Source organism: Daucus carota, chromosome 4 (assembly GCF_001625215.2).
Source record: "Daucus carota subsp. sativus chromosome 4, DH1 v3.0, whole genome shotgun sequence".
Classification (NCBI taxonomy): Eukaryota; Viridiplantae; Streptophyta; class Magnoliopsida; order Apiales; family Apiaceae; genus Daucus; species Daucus carota.
In genome coordinates this window covers 5,130,962-5,141,094 of record NC_030384.2, presented here as the reverse complement: position 1 = coordinate 5,141,094, position 10,133 = coordinate 5,130,962, and the positions used below count along the sequence as shown (strand labels likewise).

General features: G+C 41.2%; 1 protein-coding gene and 1 non-coding gene across 2 annotated transcripts; one reads left to right on the top strand and one right to left on the bottom strand.

The window, feature by feature from the left end:
* Positions 1-6,192: 6,192 nt before the first annotated feature.
* LOC135152524 (small nucleolar RNA R71) lies at positions 6,193-6,299 on the bottom strand. The gene has a single exon (XR_010291699.1). It is a non-coding gene; the product is annotated as a small nucleolar RNA R71 (small nucleolar RNA).
* Positions 6,300-6,357: 58 nt separating this feature from the next.
* Positions 6,358-9,698, top strand: LOC135152129 (uncharacterized). Its single transcript, XM_064091963.1, has 5 exons — positions 6,358-7,077; positions 7,165-7,377; positions 7,486-8,038; positions 8,216-8,362; positions 9,652-9,698. Exons 1-5 carry the CDS (start codon positions 6,358-6,360, stop codon positions 9,696-9,698), a joined length of 1,680 nt encoding a protein of 559 aa, XP_063948033.1.
* Positions 9,699-10,133: the final 435 nt, after the last annotated feature.

Sequence of the window (10,133 nt, the reverse complement as noted above, 5' to 3'; positions counted from 1 at the left end):
TTTGCAAATCACTTGATTTTGAAAACCCCCTTGCTTATAACTTGTCTTTGATCAAGACCCCTTCTGAAAAATGATTTGAATTGAAATGACCTTAAAAAGGAATGGATAATAATTTATTAAGACTGAGGCGCCAGTCAATTATTGCAGCATCAGTAGCGGGGAGCCAGATGTCTGTTTATGGCCAATGTGTGCCGAGGATCCTCCCTGGTTGAATCACTTTATGTGGTTCGGAGCTTGGTGTGGGCTGATCACCCCCCAATGCTCGTAGCGCTGTGTGTTTCCAATTCCAATAAATTGATATCCCACATTGCACACCTTTACTTGTGTTTATACCTTGTGATATCTGTTGATGCTTTTGCACTTGATTATATTGCAAATTGTGAACTGTTTTATTACTGCTTTCTCTTGCTGAGCGTTATGCTCATTTATATTGTTGTGTTATAACCCTTCAGTGAAACCCGAGAATGGCCCGTTTCAAGCAGACCGCACGTAAATCCACCTCAGGCAACGGGATTGCTTTCCGCCGTATGATGGGACAGGTTGGGAACTCGTAGTTCCCTAGTTAATTTCTTTTGAACTTTTGGGATTTAAAACTTGTAGTAATGACTTAGTTTTAATTTGGATTTCTATTTGGGTTGTAATAACTTTAGTTGTTGTTCATACTCATTCCTGGTGATTCCGGGAGTGTGGATTTAGACTTGTAGATTAATATTTATAACTCTGTAGTTTAATTATATTTATCGATATGCATGCTTTAGTCGGTTATTTAAGTTGGGTCCGTCACAAAATCAATCGTAATCAAACAACTCTAGCAAGTCGGGGAATATTCTTATATTAAAATAATCCTCAGGTGCTACAAATTCCAACACGAATGTCGGCTGCAGAGACTACAATCACTCTAATACAAACTCTCGATTAAATCGATATTCTAACTATGTGCACTTACATAGTGTGTGCACTTACAAAGTGTGTAGTTGTTTTCAAATGAAAACACAAAGCTCTATTTATAGGCTTCCAACATCTAACCATGGTTAACGAGTTCGTCCTGGACGAATTGAGTTCGTCCTGGACGAATTGAGTTCGTCCTGGACGAATTCAATTTAACTGTAGTTAAATTGAATTTTCCAAAATAAAACTAACTCCAAAGTTGAACTTGCGCTAAATGAATACTCCATGGGAAAGTCAAAGTTAGCGCTTGGTCAAACCTTGCGCCAACACTCTGTCCAGTGTTGCACTGCACTTAGAAAATTTCTGAGTGGTTGAACTTGTTTTGACTCAGTCAATTGTTTCACTCCAATTGGTCAACAGTTGCGCCATTTCTTCACAATGGAGTATTCACATGACTTAGAATTATTCTAAGTATGAGAACGAAGTTGCGCCAAGGCATGTTAGTCAGAGGCGCAACATTTGACCAGGTCAAATGTTGCGCTTGACCAATTGTTGCGCCTCAACAGTGGTACAATGAAGAGCCATCCTTAGCCATTTTCCAGAGATGGAAACTAGCGCAGGGTTTGACTAAGTCAAACTTTGCGCCTTGAATCATTCTTCCGTGTTGCAGTGTACCAGTGTTACACTTAGAAAATTTCTAAGTGAATTAGCACTGTATTTATACATACAGGCGCAAGTTTGACTAAAGTCAAACATTTACTTGTAATTTATATTTGTTAGATATGTATATATATATATATATATATATATATATCATTAATTGTTTTATGAATTTACTTGAATTATTAAGGTTTCAAGTAAATTTCACTTAATAATATATATATATATATATATATATATATATATATATATATATATATATTTAATTCTTTGTTGATGCAGGCACAGATAGACTTGATCAAATAATCGTTGATCGAATCCACTGAATACTTTCGTATGTCCTGACGTCCTGTGCACTGGTCTGGTTCACGAACGACTAGAGATGAAATAATTCCTTGAATCCTTTTGCTTGATAATATACTTGATCAGTCATTCGGGTTTGATGTTGCTTCGATAAATTTGATTATAAATAATCAAAATAGATATACTGGAATCTTTGGTCTTTGATACTTGATCTTCAGGCAATCTTGATAGCAGAAACTGATTGAGCTTATTCATTACTGAGGGTTGAACATATTAATGAACTTCTTCCAGTGGACGGATGTTCGTCTCAGATATCTTGATTGTCTTTGTCTATTCGTATCGGATCTCCAGCCTGTAGATTCCTGTATTATACTTACGTATTGTTTCCTGTCTGTTGTTGTGTTGAGTTATCGTAATTACATTTATGTTACATTATGCTTTACAATCTCCCCCTATTTGTTTGTTAGAGTTCGACAAGCAAATCCTTTAAGAGGATAACTCAACTGACACAATGACGCACACTAATTTAAAACAGGAAATAATACTAAGTACAGTCTGGATTATATCTTACAATTTCCAGAATTCAAAAGTAAATACAAGTAGCCATTGTTCCTCTAGCCTGAACTAATCTTTCCTTGATTTCTTGGCTCTTGCATTGATCAGATACTGCTCAGCTCTTCTTTTTGCAGCATCCTCCTTTTTCTTCTGAGTGAGTTTGTTTTCTATGTCTTCAATCCTGGCAGTTATAGTGCTCAGTGCCACTTGCTCCAATGTATTCTCAGGTGGTGGTTGCTCTAGATTCTTCTTCATCTTCTCTAAAGTTTGTAGATGAACCATCTTCTTCAATTTCTTGAAAGTGATATTAAGCTCCATTCCTTCAATTTTCATGATGACCCTTGATGGATGAGCCCGAACTCTTGAAGTGTTGTGAACAGTCTCTACAGCTTTCCTTATCTCCAGAAGATCAATCAGTTTCTTGAGCACATTCTTATCTTCCTTGACCACAGACCACTTAACACCACCAACTGCTCGAGTAATTCTCTTTGATGAGAATTTTCCAATATCTTCCAGTGGTATAGCTGTAGCCTCAGAATCTTTCTTCTTCTTGAATATAATGGAGGTTGGATTGTAAGTGACAACAGGTTCATTTGGATTTTCAGGAACTTCAAGGTTGAGTGGAGGCAGTGGATATGGTTGCCGACGATTGATTGCAGATTATTCCAAGTCTCTAATAGCAGCAAAGTTCAGACTTAGCATATAAGAATTCAGCAGTTAGTCTTCCCTTGCTGGTCCTAGATCACTTCTCTCTCACTTGAGCTTCTAGATATTTCAGTATTCTAGGAGAGTAAGTTGATAATGCTTCATCAGTGAGTCCAATACTCTGAATCATACCATCCTTGAAATACTTGATAACTGAAGGCTTGTCATGAATTTCAACGCCAATGTCAGTGATCCATTCTTCCACCCTGTCCCTGAATACTTCATTGTGTTTTCTGTCAGTTGAGATGATCTTGTTTCTTACCACAAACAATTCAGTAGACAGAGATCTCTGAGAAACTGACTTGACACATGCTTGAGTCCATGGCCTTCTCTTTTCAGCTCAAATGATATGTTTACCATCCATCCTCTCCTAGGAAGAACAGCAACAGATACAGTGGAAATGATATCATTCAACACCTCATGGTAGTCATGTAGATCCTTGTAGTTGTTCCTGAAGGAATCAAAGATATCTTTCACCTCTGCATCATCATTATCTTGATAGACCTCTGGAAAGTCAAACATAGCTCCGGCAGCATCCCATTCTTCTCCTTCCTTATGCAAGTTGGCAAGACTCCTTTCCCTTCGAATCCGTCCCTGATTTTCTAACTTTTCCCTTTCTCTCCTTTGCCCAGCATGATCTCTAGATACATCAGCGATGTCCTAAGGATTTGCAATTTCATACTCTTCAGGAAGGAAAATGTCATTGTGATATGCAAGTTCATCAGCAAAGACTTCATTCTGAGGGATTTCTCCTTCCTCTAGATCATCATCAGCTCCAACCATCCTGATCACTCTGTCAGTGTCAACAAACTCTGGAATGTATTCATCATGATCATAGCTAGATTGCCCTCTAAGAGCAGAGTCAATCAGCTCTTCTGACACTCCAATGATCACCCGCTTTCCTCGTGCTTTTTCTGCTGCTCTCTCCCCCTCAGTTGAGTAATCCTCTCTTGATAGTTGAGATGCCTGATAAGTGGATTTTATATCCACTTGCAATGCCTTCGTTTCGACTTAAATTAATGATTTGGCCTCAAGTATATGGTATTTTTGATGTGTTTTTGTGTTGATGTGTGTAGAGAACCTAGATGGAGGGAGGATGGACTTTTCCAGGCTTATACGGTGAATTGGAAGTCGAGAAATGAAGTGAAAAGAAAAGAAAATCACCAGCGCCCTAAAGCGGCTGAGCTGCGCCCTGGGGGCGTCCTGCAGCGCGCCTGCGCCCTGAAGCGCCCTGGTAGCGCCCGGGGTCTGCCCTTGTGGCGCGCCTGCGCCCTGGAGCGCGCGCCTGCGCCCTGGGGGAGCCCTGGCAGCGCGCCTGCGCCCTGGGGGCAGCCTTGTGGAGCGCCTGCGCCCTGGAGCGCGCGCCTGCGCCCTGGGGGCAGCCTTGGAGCGCGCCCGAGCTCTCTCGAAGGTGGAAAATTCAGTTTTTGAAGCCCGTTTGGATTAGCTGCTGACTCGGTCAACTTAGGGCACTTAAATACAAAATATAAAAGGAAGAAAAAGCCCGGAGCAATAACCTAGAAACATTCTAAGGGGCACGTGACGGCTACGGAGAAGATCAAGATCGAGACTCATAGTTTTTCTTTTGTCTTCTTCCAATTAGGCGATACTTTTGGATGCTCATTCGGATTTGTTTCGAAACTCTTGTTTTACTCTTTTAATATTGTTTAGACTATTTAGTACCATGTTTACTCTTATTCCCATGATGATGAGAAGTTCGATTATGAACTAATCATTATCGTGGGATTCTATCGGATTTATATATGGATTTCAGTAGTTGATTTGCCTTAATTATTTGTGTGATGAATGTTGATTTCTTCGTATTGGTTGTGCTTATTCGTCTTGGATGCGTAGCTAACATCTCAGATTGTTTGTTAATCTTTATTGAAGCGACAGTGGATATATTGATTTAGAACTTGCCATGCGAACATAGGATTATGTATTCGATATACATGATTAGTGGTGTGATTTTAACCATCTTGCATCGCCCTATGTAATCTTGATAGATAACTTGTTCTTCAACCGTTATGCTTTCAAATTCTATAGACATATAGGGTCTAAGCATAATTGGTGTCTGTTTACCTTCTATCTTAATCGTGGATGTGTTGCAGTATGGTGCACGTATAACGACAGTTAGCGTGTATCAGTTTCGTGTTATCTGGTTAGTTATCAACCATCACATATCGATAAGGCATAACTCTGAATAAAGTATATGATGAAGTTAGAATCCCATGTTTTTATTCTCATTAGTAACTCGTTATTCTCTTAGTTTTTAATTCTTAGCTTCATAAGTCGAATCGATTTAGTTAATTTAGATAAAACCAACCAATTTGTTATTTGTCCAAGCATTGAATAATAATCATACATTGGTGCATAAGTGCATATTTCTGAATACACCAGTCTCTGTGGGAACGAACTGAATTTGATTCTTTACTACTTGTGACCACGTACGCTTGCGTGATTTTGTGCGAACAAGTTTTTGGCGCCGCTGCCGGGGACTCGGTGTTTTATTTTAGTTTATGTGCTTGTCATTAGTGGTCGTTAAAGTTCAGTGACTTGGATTCTTTTCTCACTTGTATTTCGTTTGTGTGTGTTTCAGGTACTTGAGTGACGTGTATGCGAACACGTTCTCAGGCCCGTAAAGAAGCATTGGCAAAAGCAGAAACGAAAGTGAACACTACAATGGGTGATCGACCACCAGTTGTGAATGATACTAAGGCTCTTAAGGCTTTCTCTGAGCCTAAAATCAATGATATTCAGTCGAGCATTGTCAGGCCAGCAATTCAGGCCACCACTTTTGAGATCAAACCGAGCACTATTCGGATGGTACAGAACTCAGTGCAGTTTGGGGGTTCTCCGACAGAGGATCCTAATATGCATATTCGGGACTTCATTGAGATCTGCGACACTTTCAAGTTCAATGGTGTTACTGACGATGCCATCAAGTTGAGGTTGTTCCCATTCTCTCTGAGGGATAAAGCTAAAGGATGGTTGCATTCTCTTCCTGCAGGATCTATTACGACATGGGAGGATCTGGCTCAAAAATTTCTTACTAAGTTCTTCCCTATGGCCAAAACAGCTGCAATCAGGAATGCTATCACTCAATTCTCTCAGCTGTCTGGTGAAACTTTAAGTGAAGCTTGGGAACGCTACAAGGAGATGCTTCGAAAATGCCCACATCATGGGATGCCTGATTGGATGGTGATTAATTGCTTCTATAATGGCTTGGGACCTCAATCGAGACCAATGCTCGATGCAGCATCAGGTGGAGCTCTATGGGCTAAGAGCTATGATGAAGCTTATGAGTTGATTGAGATGATGGCCGCGAATGAATATCAGAATCCTAATCAGCGTCTTCATCAGGTCAAGGCAGCAGGTGTTCTAGATGTTGATGCTACTACAGCCTTGACTGCTCAAATTAAGGCTCTTACTATGAAGATAGATTCCTTAGCTAACTTGGGAGTTCAACCACCACCTAATGTTTGCGAGCTTTGTGCGGGTGCACATTCTTCGGATCAGTGTGCTATATCTAGCGTATCCGCTCAGTTTGTGAGCAACTTCCAGAGGTCTCAACAGCCAGCACCAGCCACTTATCATCCTAATAACCGGAATCATCCGAATTTCAGCTGGAGCAACAATCAAAATTTCATGCAACAACCGCAGCAACAGTTTCAGCAGCAAGGAGCTGGACCTTTCAACCCTTCTGGTTTTCAACAACAATTTGCACCGAGGCAGCAATTCCAACACCCTGGATTCCAGCAACAAAATCATGGGGTGGCTGGACAGTCTTCCAACGAAAGATCAGAATTGGAAGAATTAAGACTTATGGTTAAAAGCCAATCGGTGTCAATCAAGACTTTGGAGAATCAGATTGGGCAAATTGCTAATGCGTTGATTAATAGACCACAAGGAACTCTTCCTAGTGATACTGAGGCCAATCCGGGTAGGAAAGAGGTGAAGGAACAGGTACAAGCTATCACCTTGAGGTCCGGAAAGGTTACGAAGGATAATGAATCAGCAACAGAGCGAAACAAGGAAGAGAGTGATCAACAGGTTGAAACACCCGTGCTCTCATCTGAGTCTAATAGTGGAAAAACTGTTGTTGAAGCTAATAAGAATGAAATCAGCGAGGAAGCAAGCAAGGAATCAGCCGAGAAGTCTAGTCCAAAAGCTGATGTTGGGGTCAAGCAAGTGTATCCACCTCCCCCATTTCCGAAGAGACTTCAGAAGCATAAGCTCGACAAACAATTCGCTAAATTTCTAGAGGTTTTCAAGAAATTACAAATCAACATACCTTTTGCGGAGGCTCTAGAACAAATGCCGAGTTATGCTAAATTTATGAAAGGTATTCTATCTCGGAAACTTAAACTTGAGGAGTTGGAGACTGTGGCGTTGACCGAGGAGTGCAGTGCGGTGTTACAGCAGAAATTGCCTCCGAAACTTAAAGATCCCGGAAGTTTCACAATACCATGTACTATTGGCAAGTTATCTTTCGACAAGTGTTTGTGTGACTTGGGAGCTAGTATCAATCTGACGCCGTTGTCTGTCTTCAAGAAACTTGGTCTGCCGGAGCCGAAACCTACAAACATGCACTTACAACTGGCTGATCGGTCCATCACATACCCGAGAGGTATAGTGGAAGACGTCTTGGTTAAGGTCGATAAGCTCATTTTCCCTACTGACTTTGTCATTCTAGACTTCGAGGAGGATAAGAAGATTCCCATTATCTTGGGAAGGCCGTTCTTAGCTACAGGTCAAACTTTAATCGATGTGCAAAAAGGGGAGCTTACAATGAGAGTTCAAGATCAGAGAGTCACTTTTAAGGTGTTCAACGCAATGAAATTTCCAACCGACGAAGAAGAATGCTTTAAGGTGGAGCCACTAGAAGCTGTTGAAAAGTCTAAGATGGAGGAAAAGCCAAGGCCATGTACCTTAGAGAGCGTCTTAACAAGGGTTTCTGATTTCGAAGATGAAGGAGTAGAAGAGCTTAGAAATTTTCAGGAGCATCTTAAACCATCTATTGAAGAAGCTCCCATAATCGAACTCAAACTACCACCAGATCTCTTAAGTGATGTGCAGTTTAGAAGGTTGTCACGGCGCATAGATGACATGCATGACATTCACCGCCGTTTTGCAAAGGATTTGACTCAAACTCTTGGGAGTGCTTTTCGAGCTATTGGTGTGGAGGTTGATTGGCCAGTGTTTGGAGATGGCATGGTATATTCACCACCTGATCCTCCACCCGAGGAGGGTGATCCTCCCGACTTCTAGGTACATTCGATCCTTTTTATCACCTTCAATGAGGACATTGAATATTTTAAGTTTGGGGGTGGTAATCTAAGGACTAGTAGTAGTGTGTGTTCATATATGTTGCATGTTGCATATAGTTTAGCATATTATCTCATAATATTTGCATATTAGTTCGTTTTCATTTTTTATATATATGCTTGTGTTTAGTATGTGTTAGTAGTTCATATATTCACATAGTTGCATTTGCATGAATCTTGAAGTTGTTTCCCAAGTTGATGTCCTATGATAAGTTTATGTGCATAATTTCTTGGCTAGCAGTCTTGATTATATGTGATGCCTTGTGCCTGAAAACTGCTTGTGTGGAAATTGTAATTACACTATGCTCTAGAGATAAGACTTAGACTAACTTATTTCTTGAGTCCTTGTGTTGAGTCGGGCGTAGAATTTGGATTATTCCCTTTTTGAACATAGAGTTTGTAAATCTTAAGTTTGGGGGAGTTAAGGGATGAATATGTCTTTCTAAAAAAAAAAGAAAAAAAAAGAATAAAAATTATCAAGTACTCCTTTGAGATCAATGGGTAGAATGCAATGTCATGTGAAAGGGACGATCCATGTACTTGTGCTGGTATTAAGTGCAAATGTATTAGAATAAGAAAATTCTTGGTGACTTTTCACAACCCTTGATTACTGGAGAAATACTTGATTTAAAAAAAAAAGAGAATAAGCGAAGTCGAATGGCGGTCGTGACTCACTTACACTGCGGAGCGTCCCAACCTTAGACTTAGCAAGAAAAAGAAGAAGAAAAAAAAAAAGAGAGGCATAGGATTTCTTTAGTGACTCTAAACTGTAGTTGACTCTTTAGTAAAGAAGTGTTTAACCCTTGTTCTTATTAACGGCTCATGTTGAGGACTCTGTTGAAGTTTGATAGTCTTTGTCTTGTTTCGCTAGAGAGCATGCTAGCACACACGATGCACTTCACACTTGTAGTGGAAGAGAACATGGCTAATGTGTGAAAGAGATGAATGCCGAGAATGTTGCATATTTTGAGGATTATAAGTTTACAAGGATTACACTTCATGATTCCATAGATGTAGGCATTTAGTTGCATTCATGCATTGCATTAGTAGTATTTGTGTGTGTGTCTATGCTTGAGGACAAGCATCAGTTTAAGTTTGGGGGTGTGATAAGTGGATTTTATATCCACTTGCAATGCCTTCGTTTCGACTTAAATTAATGATTTGGCCTCAAGTATATGGTATTTTTGATGTGTTTTTGTGTTGATGTGTGTAGAGAACCTAGATGGAGGGAGGATGGACTTTTCCAGGCTTATACGGTGAATTGGAAGTCGAGAAATGAAGTGAAAAGAAAGAAAAATCACCAGCGCCCTAAAGCGGCTGAGCTGCGCCCAGGGGGCGTCCTGCAGCGCGCCTGCGCCCTGAAGCGCCCTGGTAGCGCCCGGGGTCTGCCCTTGTGGCGCGCCTGCGCCCTGGAGCGCGCGCCTGCGCCCTGGGGGAGCCCTGGCAGCGCGCCTGCGCCCTGGAGCGCGCGCCTGCGCCCTGGGGGCAGCCTTGTGGAGCGCCTGCGCCCTGGAGCGCGCGCCTGCGCCCTGGGGGCAGCCTTGGAGCGCGCCCGAGCTCTCCCGAAGGTGGAAAATTCAGTTTTTGAAACCCGTTTGGATTAGCTGCTGACTCGGTCAACTTAGGGCACTTAAATACAAAATATACAAGGAAGAAAAAGCCCGGAGCAATAACCTAGAAACATTCTAAGGGGCA

Coding starts and splice junctions, on each gene's coding strand:
- LOC135152129 (XM_064091963.1), top strand. CDS start 6,358: ATGCTCGATGCAGCATCAGGTGGAGCTCTATGGGCTAAGAGCTATGAT. Junction 7,378..7,485: donor AATTCGCTAAATTTCTAGAG/GTTTTCAAGAAA, acceptor CTTAAACTTGAG/GAGTTGGAGACTGTGGCGTT. Junction 8,039..8,215: donor GGAGGAAAAGCCAAGGCCAT/GTACCTTAGAGA, acceptor CACGGCGCATAG/ATGACATGCATGACATTCAC.